The sequence below is a fragment of the Stegodyphus dumicola genome, chromosome 10 (genome assembly GCF_044657685.1).
Source record: "Stegodyphus dumicola isolate Sdum_Otavi_A_Nest chromosome 10, ASM4465768v1".
Lineage (NCBI taxonomy): Eukaryota > Metazoa > Arthropoda > Arachnida > Araneae > Eresidae > Stegodyphus > Stegodyphus dumicola.
Window position 1 is genome coordinate 11,020,740 of NC_140777.1, and position 14,955 is coordinate 11,035,694.

At 30.4% G+C, this 14,955-nt stretch overlaps 1 protein-coding gene across 1 annotated transcript in view; it reads right to left on the reverse strand.

The window, feature by feature from the left end:
- Positions 1–4,570: 4,570 nt before the first annotated feature.
- Positions 4,571–14,955, reverse strand: part of LOC118204476 (zinc finger protein 236-like) — a 90,005-nt gene continuing 79,620 nt past the window's right edge. The window contains exon 12 of the mRNA XM_085824621.1: positions 4,571–8,599. Within this exon, the coding sequence (XP_085680747.1) occupies positions 7,617–8,599 (983 nt within the window). The 3' untranslated portion in view covers positions 4,571–7,616. The remainder of the gene's footprint in view (positions 8,600–14,955) is intronic.

Genomic DNA, 14,955 nt, shown 5'->3' on the forward strand with positions numbered 1-14,955 from the left:
ATATAACGTTTCGCGCCTCTAACTAGCACGCAACCAAGAGGTGACTGTGAAAGCTTGTATAAACCACAGAGTCTTATAAAGGGTTTAAGTCCCTTTTTATTCAACGTACTAATTTACAATTGCGTCCTCTTGACGCTTACAAACTTTGCCAACTAAACAGTCAAAATAAAATAATAACCTGAAAAGAAAATAAAGACAAGATTCTAACTACGAGGCTCTCTAAACTAACTAACTCACCGCGTTTTACAAATACCGCAGCTAATTCAGCAGACTTGAAGCTCACTGGAACAATTGCAACTACTTCCCGCCAAGCACATAGGCCGCAACGCGGGGTTCTTTAATTCTCGATTTCTACCTCCGCGCTCGCGAAGTAAGAATAACTCTCTCTCCGAACTTGTTTCCTTCTATTTAAATCATACTACTTCCGCTGATAATTTGAATGCTTGCGCGTTCTACTCAAATTTACATATTCTGGCATTGGCAGTTCCAGGGGAAAGTAAGGCTTGACAGGAAGGATAGTTTAAACTTAACATAAATGTTAGTTAAAATAAATATAAACCCTACAGATATTAAAACCAATTACTTTTAAAGTAAAGTGACGTCATTGAATACACCACATGAACCTTATAAGAAATAGACTAACCCAAATGGGTTTCCTCCCTTGTCTGAGGCGTTCCCGGCTGTCACCTTGATCACATCCGAAGGAGTAGGGACGACTTTCAGAAATTTAACAGTGGTTGCCTATTGCAGCGTGTATAATTGTCAAGAAAAAGCTGGTTGTAGCGCCTTATTTCACAAATTAGAATTTCTCCATATTTTTATTTTTGAAATTGAGATTGATTTTTAAAAATTTAGCATATTTATCAAGCATAATTAACGTTCCAAATAATTATAAAGCTATTGCATACTTTCAGGGCTGGATATTTTTTTTTTTTAGCTTTTCCTATGCTGTAAGGAAATTTGTAACTACTTCTTTTAGAAAATAATATTTTAAATCTGAACTAACAGAAAATTTCACACAAGCGATTTTCTCTTGCAATTTCTATGCTTTTTATTGGTGTAAATAAGTAAAAAATACTAAAATATTTAAAAACGAATTTTTGAGAGTTTGTTTAAAATTCTAAATTGTGCTGCTTTTTTAAAAGTATAGATGAATGTTATAGCACAATTTCTATAAAGGAATTTTATTTCAATTATATTTCATAATACATCATAGTGATAAACACTTTTGACTCCTTAATAATTTTTATACATTTAATTCTAATATTAAAATTGTATTTAACCGTAATGATTAATTTTGCTTTTTTTATAGTGATTATTTTTTAAATTTATTTTTAGTTCTGCATAAGATTTTTTTTTTTTATTTACTGTTAATTTAATTTATTAGCTCAAAGGGGCGGTAGCCTAGAAAGACTGTTAGTTTCGAAGCGGCATTTTGCGCTGTTTTACTATAAATGTTCGTGTCTCCTTGCAGATTGTTGTTACCAAATATTATCGCCCTGTATTATAATTAAAGAAATTAAATAATGAAGAATTAGCATGAATACATGTATGTTTCTCGCACTGTGACGAAAACGACAGTATCTAGAGCCATCCAATTTTGAATAATGTAATCCTCCACCCGAACATGGGCATCTGGACGGCCGAATTTCGAATTTTTTTTAATCTATTTCATATTTTGTAAAACTTTAACGAATTTTTGATTAACAAACTCAACGAGTTCAGAGTCACTGTACGGAAAATAACAGTTTTATCTCCAGTGCGGAAATTCTAAAGATATGCTGTTTTCAAATGTATGCGGTTTACGGGCGAAAATTATATATGATATTCAATAAATATAGGTAACACACAAAACGTTAAAAAAAGGTTCCTTTTGGACGTAATATAATAACTTAATGCTTCTAGAATTTATTTTACCCTTTTCCCCCCCCCTTCATTACACTCAGAAAATTTTATGCTTCGAATTTTATAAATTACTAAAATAAATATTCCACCTTAATGTTAATAAGTCAATGATGATATAAATCAAATAAATGATTGTTTTGTAATGATATTATTGTTTTGAAAATCACTGCCGGAAAATGATCATTAAATTTTTTTAAAAAGTTATCAGATCTTATTTAATTTTACCTTATTTATTTCAAAGCATCACGTACTATCAATCTTATTTAATTTTACGTTATTTGTACGCAAAATTCAGTTTATAAATTTTTCAAATTAACTTTATAAATTTTGTGCCTAGAGCTTCTACCGTTTTACCAAAGTAAAGATGTTTGCACAAGAATTACGCGTGAAAAAAATGCGCGAAATGCAGTAAAAAGTGCTTTAATGAGATATATTAAATCCTATTTGGAAAAAACTGTGGCTTTCATAATCTCATCACTATACAACGTATCACATTTAATAATTAAAAAGAGTTATGTGATACAAACGCCATAGGTTATGTGATACAAACGCCATAAGTAAACCAGATTGTCCCTACTCTTTCTTGCCGACATGTCGGTGACGCGCGCCCCGCCCACTGGGTTAGTCTATCTCTTATAAGGTCCATGATACACCATCCACAGCGTAAAATATCATAAACAATAAAATTTTTATTTCAAATAAAAATGCAAAATTAAATTGATTTTTAATATTTAGAAGCCATAAATAATATTTAAAACACGGAATTTATGCATAATAACACGCATTATTTTTAAAATAAAATGACAACAAAGTATCGGTTACCATAAATAACTTATCCAGCAATGGGTTTACCATAAGTCGTATTACTCGCCAAAATCCGTGCAACCGTCTACCAAAGTAGCACCCAAATAAATAATAAACTCACTTGATAAATTCCAATACGAACTCGATGTTTCATTTTCTTCAAATAGCCATTCCGTTCTGTCACCGGACGTCAGTTTTTTTTTATATTAATCAGGTTCTTAACTTATTTTAATAACGTCGGACGAATGGAAATATATTTCGCAGAGAAAACCTTTTTAATTAACAAGGAACCTATTTATTTTTGCATTCCAAACATATCCAAAAAGAACATTCGGTGCGTTATCACGCTCAAAGCATATGTAAACAAAACATCACTGTTGCCACAAAAAGTCTACATTATAATGAAAATATTAAATTATTGTGCATTAATTGAGTTCGTGCATGTTCCTTAGCAGTTTGTATGAAACTAAGAGACTCAATATATGATTTAGGAAACTAAAGCTCACAATAGATAACTATAGAGCAACCTGATGAAGAATATTAAATTTTATTCAGATATAAAGAAGTAATGCATCTTGGCTGCAATAATTTCCGAATGAAATGAAATATCGACGAAAAGACTTAACACAAAATTTTCTGTTTATATTAAGATTGTATTTGGAGTGTCATCATCAGAATCATAATGCAACAGATAGCTGCAAGTTTAGAAACTACAATAATATACGATTCTGAAGGGCTCTCCCTACTAGGATACAAAGTTAATTCAAAAAATTTCCCACAAAATAGGATCAGAATTTTATTTTATTTTTAGCCCAAAGGGCGTTAGCCCAGAAGGGCTATTAATTTCGTTTTGGAATTTTGCATCAAAAACGTTTACAAAAACTGTAAAAGTCTGAATCACTTTTCAAATTATTGCCACCAAATATTATCGCCCTGTATTATATTTAAAGAAATTAAATAATGAAGAATCTGCATAAATGTATGTATGTTTCTTGCATTGTAATAAAATAACGATACCAGAGCCATCCAGTTTTGAATAACGTACGTCTCCACCCGAATATCGGCATTTGGAAGCCTAAATTTGGAATTTGTTTTACTAACTATTTCATATTTTGTAAAGCATTTATGAGTTTTTGATTAAGAAACTCAAGGATTTCAAAGCGAGCAATGGCAACACTGTAAAAAAAAAATCTTATGTCCAGGGCATGAGACTGTGTATGGGAAATTCTAAAGATATGCTCTCTTAAAATTATTTCGTGATATTGCTGTTAAATTGAATTTTACGGTTTAATCTTAGTATCCGGTGCACACGGGATTTGGCTACTTTTGGCGACTTTATGATGAGCAGTAAAAACGGGACATATACGATGAGTAGTTAACGGGTCATTCAAAGAAAATATGCAGTTAAATATAGTATATATATATATATATATATATATACTATGTATATAGTAATTACTATATACATATTATAGTAATATAAAGTATTACATAGTATAGTAATATAGTACTATATACATAGTATATATAATATAAAGTATTAATATTATATATACTTTGTATATAGTATATATACTATGTGTGTATATACATATCTATGTGCATATAGTTTATATATATATAGACGTTCTTTGGATCATTTTTGGTGTTGGCGATAATTTTCAAAGTCTCGTCAAGGCTGCACCGTATACTAGGATTTTACCAATTTTACTGTTTAAATGCAAAGAACATGATATTTATAATGGTCACATACAAAACGTTAAAAAAACGCCCTTCAGGGCATAATCTGAAAGCTTTCAGACTTTCTTTTTTTCATAATAATATCGTTTTTTTTCGGCCTGTACTATTTATATTTAATACAACAAGTAATTCCGTTTTATTAAATTTTTTAAGATCAAAATTTAAAAAATGTACATATTACAAAATATGAATCTCAATAGTAAAAATATGAAAAATCATAACATTTATACTATATCACATATTTATATCAAATATTGACTGTGTTTATTTTGCTGAGGGCTAAACACAACTTAGCTTTCAGGTATTAACACAGTATTTAATTCAAAGAAAATTAATATAATACATTGAAAAAATTGCTACTAATAGTTCAAATAACTTTTCTCTTTAAACACAGAAAAATCATACTTTTCATCATAAAGTATCACAATTAAAGATCATGCAGGTCAGTGTATTGCTATCGTTTTTTGCAATTATGCATTGCAAAATGTCTTATGCTCTTTTTGTGTTAAGCGCCCACCTCGAAAGAACATCACAATCCATGCAATTAATCATGAAAGCTGGTAATCAAGTGAAAACTAAACTACCTGACACCTCTACAGATAACATATTGTTCAAGAAAGATGTTTGACAGACAGATTCAAAGAGCATAATGATAATTGTCTTCACTCTTTTGGATGAAAAACATGTTATCAATTTTTGATTTACCACAAAGAAAAATTCTTTCTTTTAAGAAAAATATTTTATTTCATTATAAAATATGTAAAAATGATCAACATCAAAAATGAAAACATTTGGAGATGAAACAATAGGGTAATGATGTAATTTACTGTTCTTATTTATTTATTTATTTTGTAAGTGGTACTAATATTGCTTAAATCATTTCTTTTTCATGCCATTTAATCACATGCTCAAATATGAAAGCTATCAATTTTTTATTTTATGAAGTTATTACTACTGAATTATGAAGCTACTAAAATTTGAAGTACCATACTGCAAATGTTTCCGTGTTATATTGCAAAATCCATTAATAAAAGCGCTTACTTTTTGGCCATGCTGTGTGACATCTGTAACATATACAAACATGACTCATAAAAATGGTCATTTTAAAAACCACTCCTGCTTTTGTTTCATAAAATCGGAGAGAATTTAAATTTATAGAAATTAAAAATTTCATAGGTTATTAAATTAATTAATGGAATCATTTTTATGTATGTATTCTTAATTACAAGTGTTTGTTTTCATATTTAAAAATAGCATTTTAGTAATGCCAAAGAAAGAGAGGTTCTATGATTCCTTGATAATTTCTAACAACATTTTAATTTATTTACCCTTGGGTACAGCTAAAGTCATTTAATGGTGCAAGAAGCAGTTAAAACTGCAAAAAACAATAAATGCTGAGTAGTTATATGAGAGAGATCTGTTCACACAATTTAATAGTATATTTATACTATATTTTAATTTTTTTGGGGGCCCCCAAAAAAGTGGGGGCCTAAGTTATAGTTTGTGTAGCTTATACGTAAATCCTGCACAGAATAGAATGATGTGTGTGATGCCAGTATATAGGAAAGGAAAACTTTTGCTATATTCCCAGCATTTGCAGACATATGGCCATCAGAAGGTTCATTAAGATATTATTGTAAGACAAATCTGTACGCAAGATATCAGTATAAATATGTCACACTAATTATGATATATTTTACTTTTTTTTCTATAATATTTTCATTATTGCCATGTGTTTTCTGCCTGGTAATTTTATATACACTGACATTTTGTGCTTTGCAGTTTTCTTGTATGGTGATCACTGTAACATAAAAATACCTTTTATACTAGGAAATAGATACCTACCTTTTAGAAAAGAAATAAATTCAATAATTTTTGACATTTCAAGATTAAATGTAAATTTGTTCTTAAGATGATTGTCAATAAAAAACTACAGTACAAAGTCTTTAATCCGGACGTCCATTATCCGGAATGATTTATAATCTGGACCTCAAAAGACACGAACTTACGCATGCACATTTGATGCTCACGTCCGCTACGCATGCGCGCAAAACCAGTAAAGCGTTTACCCATGCGCGCTTCCGATAGTGAAGAAAGTAACAGAGAACTTTATTGAAAACTAAAAAATTTCGATTGACAAGTTAGTCAGTATTCTCGACACAGCAATTACAGGACTTGAACAGTGAACAAGAAATTATGTCTGTTTATAGAATTAAAGAGAAAGTATTAGCACACAAAACGAAGCAACTTAAACAACTTACATTGATAGAAATGTTTGATAAAGTAAACAAATAAATATTAAGCTTTTTTTTGTAAATTTTGATACCCTTTAGATCATAATTCCTCTTTATTTCATATATTTAATTGTATAATTTCTGCATTCCCTCTTACCAGATTTAAATTGATGATCTATAATCCGGAAAAAACCCTAATCCAGAATCGCCGAAGTCCCAACGAGTCCGGATTACGGACTTTGTACTGTATAATTGTTTACAATTTTTTGAGAAAGCATGCAGATTTTCATGTTCTCATTTTTACTGTACTTAGGTACAAATATTTAAAATAAACCTCATCATATGTATAAGAGTACAACATATGGATGAAAATAAATGCTCTAACCATAAATAACCACAATTTATTACATTCATTTTTATGACTAGACATTAAATAAATTGAATAACTAACTATATAACTTTTATTAACTCTTCATATAAAATATAATAAATTTAAACTATTAATTTCATATATATATTTTTTAGAATTATGCAGGAAAAAATGTTTTTCTTCCATTGAACTACTCATACCTGATTAGAATAAATTTTTACTGTCAAAGAAACAACACGTTACCAAAAACATGAACAAAGAAAATTAAATCAATTAATTAAGTACATGGTTTACTTAAATTTAACACAAATGAGACAATGATAACAATATAAATTACATCACAGAAAAGAGTATTTCACTTCTATAAAACATATTTAAAGTACTTATCCTTTGAGCATAGAAAAATATTAGTTTACATATAACAAACTTATTAATTTATATATAACAATTATTATACAAAGTAATTTATAGGCATTTACTAAAATAAAAATTACTTTAATAATGTATGAATTTCTAAATCTAGTTTGCAGCAACTTTGTGTGTGGAGGGGAAGGGGGCTTATTTTAATGATGCGTTTGTAAATGCTTTGAAAAATGACTTTTCTTTTGGAAATCTTTCTGACAATCTTGGCAATGATAATTGCTTTTTGCTGTTCTGTGTATTTTCAGATGTCCATTTAACTGATTGGCAGATTTAAAAACTTTATCACAAACAGAACAAGGAAATAATTGTTCAAGGGAATGCTCACTTGCAGTAGAATTTAATACCTGATAGCTGGAAATATTTCCCTTAGTAACAAACACTTCAGATACGTTTTTACTTGTGTTCACAACAGCTAATTCATTATTTGGATTATTTTCAGCAACAAGAAGTTGAGAATCTATGGTTTCAGCACTTTGGTAAATATCATTATTTCCATTTTTGGACATTGGATCTGACATTATGAGTGTCACATTGTCTGATGTTTGAACATCCGTTTGTGGTTGTGAATTCATTGCAAATCCATAGTGATGGATTATCATATTTGGGTTCACAGGGAATGTTGCAGATCCAGCTGATGATGTTCCATCAATATTTAAAAGTTGCTGACTTTGATTAGGATCAGTAATGCTCTGGCTATTTAAATGTTCTGCAAGACTAGGGCTAATTGTAATATTTATATTAACATGCTGTTGCAGCTGTTGAAATAAATTTGCATCGATTTGAATAGACTTTGATAATATAGAAGGATCAAGCGTTGCAATCTGTACATTCTGTTCCACGAAATTTGATGTCTGAATTTGCTGCATGCCTTCTTGATTGACAGCAGACAGTTGGATTTCCGTACAAGGTTCTGATGGTAAAACTCCTTCAGCAACAGAAACTGGCAAGACTTCTGTATTTGGCTCAGAATCTTTTTCTGAAAGTAAAACCTGTGTTTCACCAGGGCGTATACCTTTACGCTTGCGACCAGAACTTTCCTTGAAATGTGAAGCTACATGACTTTTACGATGACCTGATGTCCTAAATAGAATATCACAGTGAGGGCACTTGAAGGGTTTTGCTCCTGTAAATAAATTTTTAAAGTTAATTTTTTAATTAATTGATTTCAATTTTTTTCATCATTATTCTTATTTATAACACACAATGCCTTATTGAGATTTTTAGACACATACATAGTAATCAAAATCGTAAAAACAACCTTGTATTTAGCGTAGGTATAATGAAACACTCAATCGATTTTGAGGGCAGCTAAAGGATAATCTGCAAAAATTATCCAAAAGGCTTCTTCTGTACGTGAATTGGATTTTCTTGAGGCTTTTCACATTCACAAAGATTTAGCAGGTTTAGTTAATGATTTGAAGTCCAATCCAGTCCTTCCTAATGCCTTTAAAATTCTGCTATCTTAATTCAGTTATTTTTGCCGATAGATGGCGTTACCTCGCGTTTGGTACTACCAGAGGGTATAAAAATCTGTTTAGTGGTTGCTTTCCATTATTTGAAGTTCAGATTTTAAGCGTAAGGTGCATTTGCCCCTCGCTCCCTATTTTAACTTTGCTAATTTTTTCATGCTCGATCAGATAGCCTGGCTCAGTAAAAGTAGGCGGCCAGTGCAACTCTGATTAAAAATCTAGTTATAACCATGTGCAGTGCTGATAAGGACCATGTGTTTCTGTGACTCCTTCTCCTTTATTTTCTTCTTTCTAGGTATTTCTTTCTCCTGATGAGGAGGGACCTTTAGCTGCCCTCGAAATCGATTGAGTGTTTCGTTATACCTACGCTAAACACAAGGTTGTTTTTACGATTTTGATTGTCACATTAGCGTGTTTCTCTTCTAGTCTACATACATAGTATTTATATCAAATATAAGACTTTAAACATAAAACAAAACTTAATTCCAGGTTTGGTTTTATATTTCCTCTTATTTGCTTTTCTCCATTAAAAATCATAAATATTAAAGAATTCACTGAATTTCTCAAGAATGTTTTATAAATAAATATAGCATTGAATTTATAACAAAGCACATAAGAATTAACTGCCTATGAGAAGAGATGTCTTTGTGGAAGACTCTATGTTATACATGGGGAGAGACCATGATGCTGATGTTGTATTCAGTTATTAAGATCAGATGATTCCACAATTTAAGTCACTTGCCAGTAGTTGGTCTGCATAAATATAGAAAAAACTTTAGTACTTTGAAGTTAGGAGTTTGCTGTATTAGTGGTCTAACACAAAATGCTGAATAACAATACTTTATTTTAAGATGTAACATCTATTTTTATAATTTCTACATCTATAGTTGTCTAGTCAAAAGTTTGTCCCTAACCCCCAAAAAAGTTATTAAATTAAAAAAAAAATGTGCTTTTTATTACTTATTTATTTTTGGAAAACCTTTTTATTACTTATCGATATTTTGAAACCTGTACACCAACCAATATACCCAGATGTAAATCCAAAAACTCGATAGTGAGTTTTCAATGAATAAGTGTACATTGGGATCCCCAAAACACATTTTTTCCTATTTTTACAATGATGCCTGCCCATCTGTCTGTGTGTGGCGATTTTTTTGTCCATGACAACTCTTAATCAAACTTTCAAAAATTCATATTTTCCATATTTAAGCTTTCTGCATTCATTTAAAGAAATGATTATATTTTAGATAAAATTATGAACTGGGAATGGTCCTTTACATGACGCTCATAATAGTTTTTAACGAAAAAATGTGTTAAAATATAATCTAAAACTTTTTTATTTTAATGTTTAAGACTTTTGTATCAATGAAAACAATACATTAGATTTTGGTTGAAATTGATAAATGGGATACTTAATAAAACTGATACTTCACTTGAACATGTAATGGTGTAATGGTACACTCTCGGTACATATTCAAGAGGTCCAGGTACGAGTCCCGGCAAGGGCACTGCTTTTTTCATGCAATTTTTCATGTCTCCTGCATCAAAAATTCTAACGTCTCTACAAAATGTTGTAAGGACCTAAATCTAGATATCATAGCCTTAATGTTTATTTAACCAAGAGAAAATTAATAAATGTATTTATTGTTGAATTTCGAATGCATTATTTTTGTTCTTATTTTGTGATCTACCCTAGTCAATCCATTTGTTTGACTGGAAGATTATGAAAACATGGAGTCTACAAGAAAAAAACACAATGCAATAATTAATCTTGCTTAATAAAAAGTTCCAATGTAGTAATTGAATTTTAATTGAGTTTTTAGATGTATTGTTATTATTAAGAGGAACTGATTGATTGATATGTTTGAATATTTCTTTCCTGGTGTTTGTGAAGTTGTGTGTTAATGGAAGTGAACTAGTTGCTATCTCTAGAAAAAGTTAAAAAATTTTTTTTCTTTTTGTTTTTAACCTTCCAGCACGTACATATGCACAAAATTTATGACCAATTCAGTTTTTAATGCACATTTTTCACATATCGAAGCTGAGACTTCTGAAGGTCATTTCTATTCCTCCTTTCTACCCTTCCACACATCATGGAATGTGAAACCAGTATGTCATTTGACTTTTTTTTTTTTACTAGGCTTTTGTGCTACATGGCAACTTTTTCGTAAAAGTTACGACACGCGTGTGGTCATGGGTGAAAATTCGGAAAATATTTTGTAATTTTGTGTTATTCATTTCCATGTATTATTTTAATTTGAATACATTTGGCTCTGTACATTTTATATCGATTTTCATGGCAAAAAAAATATGTGCAACCAGCTGATTTTGCTCCCCTTCTTCAAGAATTATCTAATGAAGAAAAGGAAGACAAGGAAACCTTTGGATGGGAGAACAATAGCGATTTCCATTCCTTATTTTCTTTTATTTCTATTTTTTAGAAATAAATAAAAATATTAAAGTTAGTTTAAAGGGCGTTTTCGTAACCAGTAAGAAGTAAATTTCCTTGCAGAAGTAAGTAATGCTAAACTTACTTTTTTCCTACCAAGGTGTTTTCCTTTTTTATTGTCTATACTTGCCTTTAATGAATATTAAAATTAGCTTCGATTTTAAAATATAATTATTAAACAATAAATTTTAAATAATAAAATACATCATTGCATTTCCATCTCACTAACATAAGAACTTAAAAATAATTTACTTATATTTGAATGTGATATCATTTGTATTTTGCAATAATAATATTAATATTTTATTTCTTAACAAATTTATTATCAATATTCACTCATTTCTGTCATTTTTCGTGCCAAAAACAGTAAAATAACGGATGTCGTAAAAAATACTACGCGTGTGTGCTCATGTAAAATTGCCAAGCCCGCATGCTGGAATGTTAAACTGATGATTTGGTATGTTTTCAGGAGTTCTAGTAGAGACTGTAATGGTATAGATAATTCTGGGAAATAGCATATTTATAGGGAAAAGATTTATTCCTCTCGATTTTCTGGTTTTGGATTTAATAATCTTAATTTTGAATTAATTTACTTACTTTTAAAATTATATGTATATATATTTAAATTGGTTTAAGATCGATCATCCAGATCTTCCTCACTGAATAAAAGTTTCAGCTTCTTAAGTTATTTTTTTCTAATATTTTTTTTTTAAATACATTTATCTAGCACCAGTAGTAGACAGAAAGGTAGTTAAACTTAAAGCAATACATTTTACAATACTTACATAATACAATACTTAAAAAGCAAGTTATTTGTTTCACATAACAATAGCATACTTGCCAACCTATGACACTCAAAAATCAGGAGATGTTTTTAAGAAATCGGGAGATTTTTCACAATGTTAAAAAGACTTTTTAAATGAGGAAAATATAGTTTTTAATAATGAATTAACTTTAAATAGTAACTAATTCTTAAATGCAAGCAACACAAAAATACCTTACACATAAAAAACATTTTTATTACTTGCATCGTTTAAGGAAAAAAAAAAAAAAAAAACCTTTAATCAGTTTTTGTACAAATGGTAAAAACAGTGGCAGATTTTGCTTTCTTTAAGAAAGAAACTTCATAATTTTGTTCATAGCAATTGCCACGTAGGCCTGCTTTCACTAATAAAAGTTTTCTAATGTGTCATCACTAATATTAGATCTAAATTTAGTCCTCGTTTTCGCAATAACACTGAAAATCCTCTCACACTCTGCATTACTATGGGGAACTGTCAAGATGGCCAACATAATTCTAGACAGTTCTCTATATTTTAAAATTCCATCAGCATCTTTCAGTTTTCCAATTAAACTTCACTGGGTGTCAATCCTAGCTGATTTTATAACTTCATCCAAGTTTTCTAATTGTAAACTGCTATTATGCAGCTGTTGGACTGTTGGAAACTGCATAATAGCAGTTTCAATTTTTCCTCCTTTTTAGAACTCCTTTCAAGATTATAATAAATATCAACAATGTGTTCATCCACATTTATTGGTAAAGAAGCTACTCCTTTTTCAGCTGCTAAATTTAAGAGGTGACAGGTGCACCTCATAATCTGCAAATCTGAATTTTTCTTTCTGAAGATGCCTGCAACACCAGTCTTCAAGCTTACCAATACTGGTGCATTATCGGCACCTAGTGCTAAGCAATTATCCAGAGGGACTGCATTTTCTTTAAAGTTTTAATAAGTAGCTGTGCTATAATTAAGCCTGTCAAATGTCCTTCCAAAGTGGGGACAGAAAGTAAACTGCACTCAATTTCTGAAGACTCTGGATTAAAAAAAGAAACAACAATTGGATACAGTTTTGAATCGGTATTATTGCTTCCATCAGTAGAGAGGCAGACCGGAGCTGTTTTAATGCAATCAATAACTGAAGATTTATTTTTCAAACCCATTTCTTTAACAATTGCACCTGTTTTGATTCTTGCACCTTGAGTATTTCTTGGCGATTTCACTATCGTGAAACATTTTTCTAAATAAAGCTGTAGCGTGATCCGATGCATTCAGTAGCAGGTTGTGCTCCAATAAAAAGGCAGAGAACAGACATTCTGCATTAATAACTTTTTGGTCCTTTGTTTCCGAAGAAAAATTTAATTTTTCGTTTTTTTCAAAACAACTCATGTTATCCTTGTGTTTTTGTGTACGCACATGTTTGAGAACATCCGCCCTTACATACGAAATCGAAAAATCGCAACGACAGGCAGTACACATTGCAAATTTATTACATTTCCTTGAGGAAATAATGGAAGGAAAGTCAACTGTGTAGGATTTTTGAAACGTACACGAGTATTTCACCTTTCTCACAGACATAACAAAAGATGATAATTTCTAAAACTATTTCCCAAAGGCACGTGTACTCACACAACTCAGGACAAAATTATCGAAATAACTAAAGAACATCCAAATAACAGCTTGTTTTGTCCTCATTGGCTAATATATGCCAGATGACACGCAGTGGAGCACGATGCCCATTGGAGAACTGGAGAAGGACGTTTCTGGATACGTATATGCTCTCACTCACAAAGCAGAAGTTATCTAATTCGCAAGGTTTTGTTTTAGGTATAATCTAGAGAAAATTCATTTGCTTCGGACGTCCAAAATCACTTTTTTTGTTCATATAACAAAGTATTAAGCCAAGTTCCATAAAAATCGTGAGAAATTTTAAGAATAAGAAAAAGTTGGCAGAAATATATTGTAAATCGGGTTGGCGGGAGAGCGGTCGAAAATCGGGAGTCTCCCGCCTAAATCGGGAGAGTCGGCAAGTCTGCAATAGTATCAAGCACGGACTGGGAGGAAAGAAAGAATTTTGATCTCATCTAAAAAGTATTGTCGAACAAATAAAAATAAAATCTGAAAGCTTTTAGATTTATATTAGACCCAAAGGGGCATTTTTTTTTTTTTTTAAAGTTTTGAGTGTTACCTTTATTTGTTAAATATCATGTTCTTCGCACTTAAACCATAAAATTCAATTCAACGGCAATATCACAAAGTAATATTGAAATGAGCATATGTTTCAAATTTCCAATACACAGTCCTGCGTGCTGGAGATAAAAATGTTTTTTTATTTCGTACAGTGTTGCCATTGCTTGCTTTGAATTCTTTAAGTTTGTTAATCAAAAATCTGTTAAAGAGTTACAAAATATGAAATCGATAATATAATAAATTTCAAATTCAGGCTTCCAGATACCCATATTCGGGTCTAGACGAACGTTATTCAAAATTTGATGGCTCTAGGTACCATTGTTTTATCACAATTCCAGAAACATACATACAAACAAACATACATAATTATTTATTATTTAATTTTTTTTAATTATAACACAGGGATAGGCAAGTGTCTAGATATTTCTTTAAAGAATCTAATATTCGGGTTCCTCTCTTTTTTTTTTTTTTTCTGTTGTTTATTTGCATTGCATGCTTTTTAAATTCAGAGAAGAAGACTGTTTTGGGAAATCAAAATTGCTGTAATGATGAGGATTAATAACATTACTGTTACGAATTTTTTAAAAATATATGG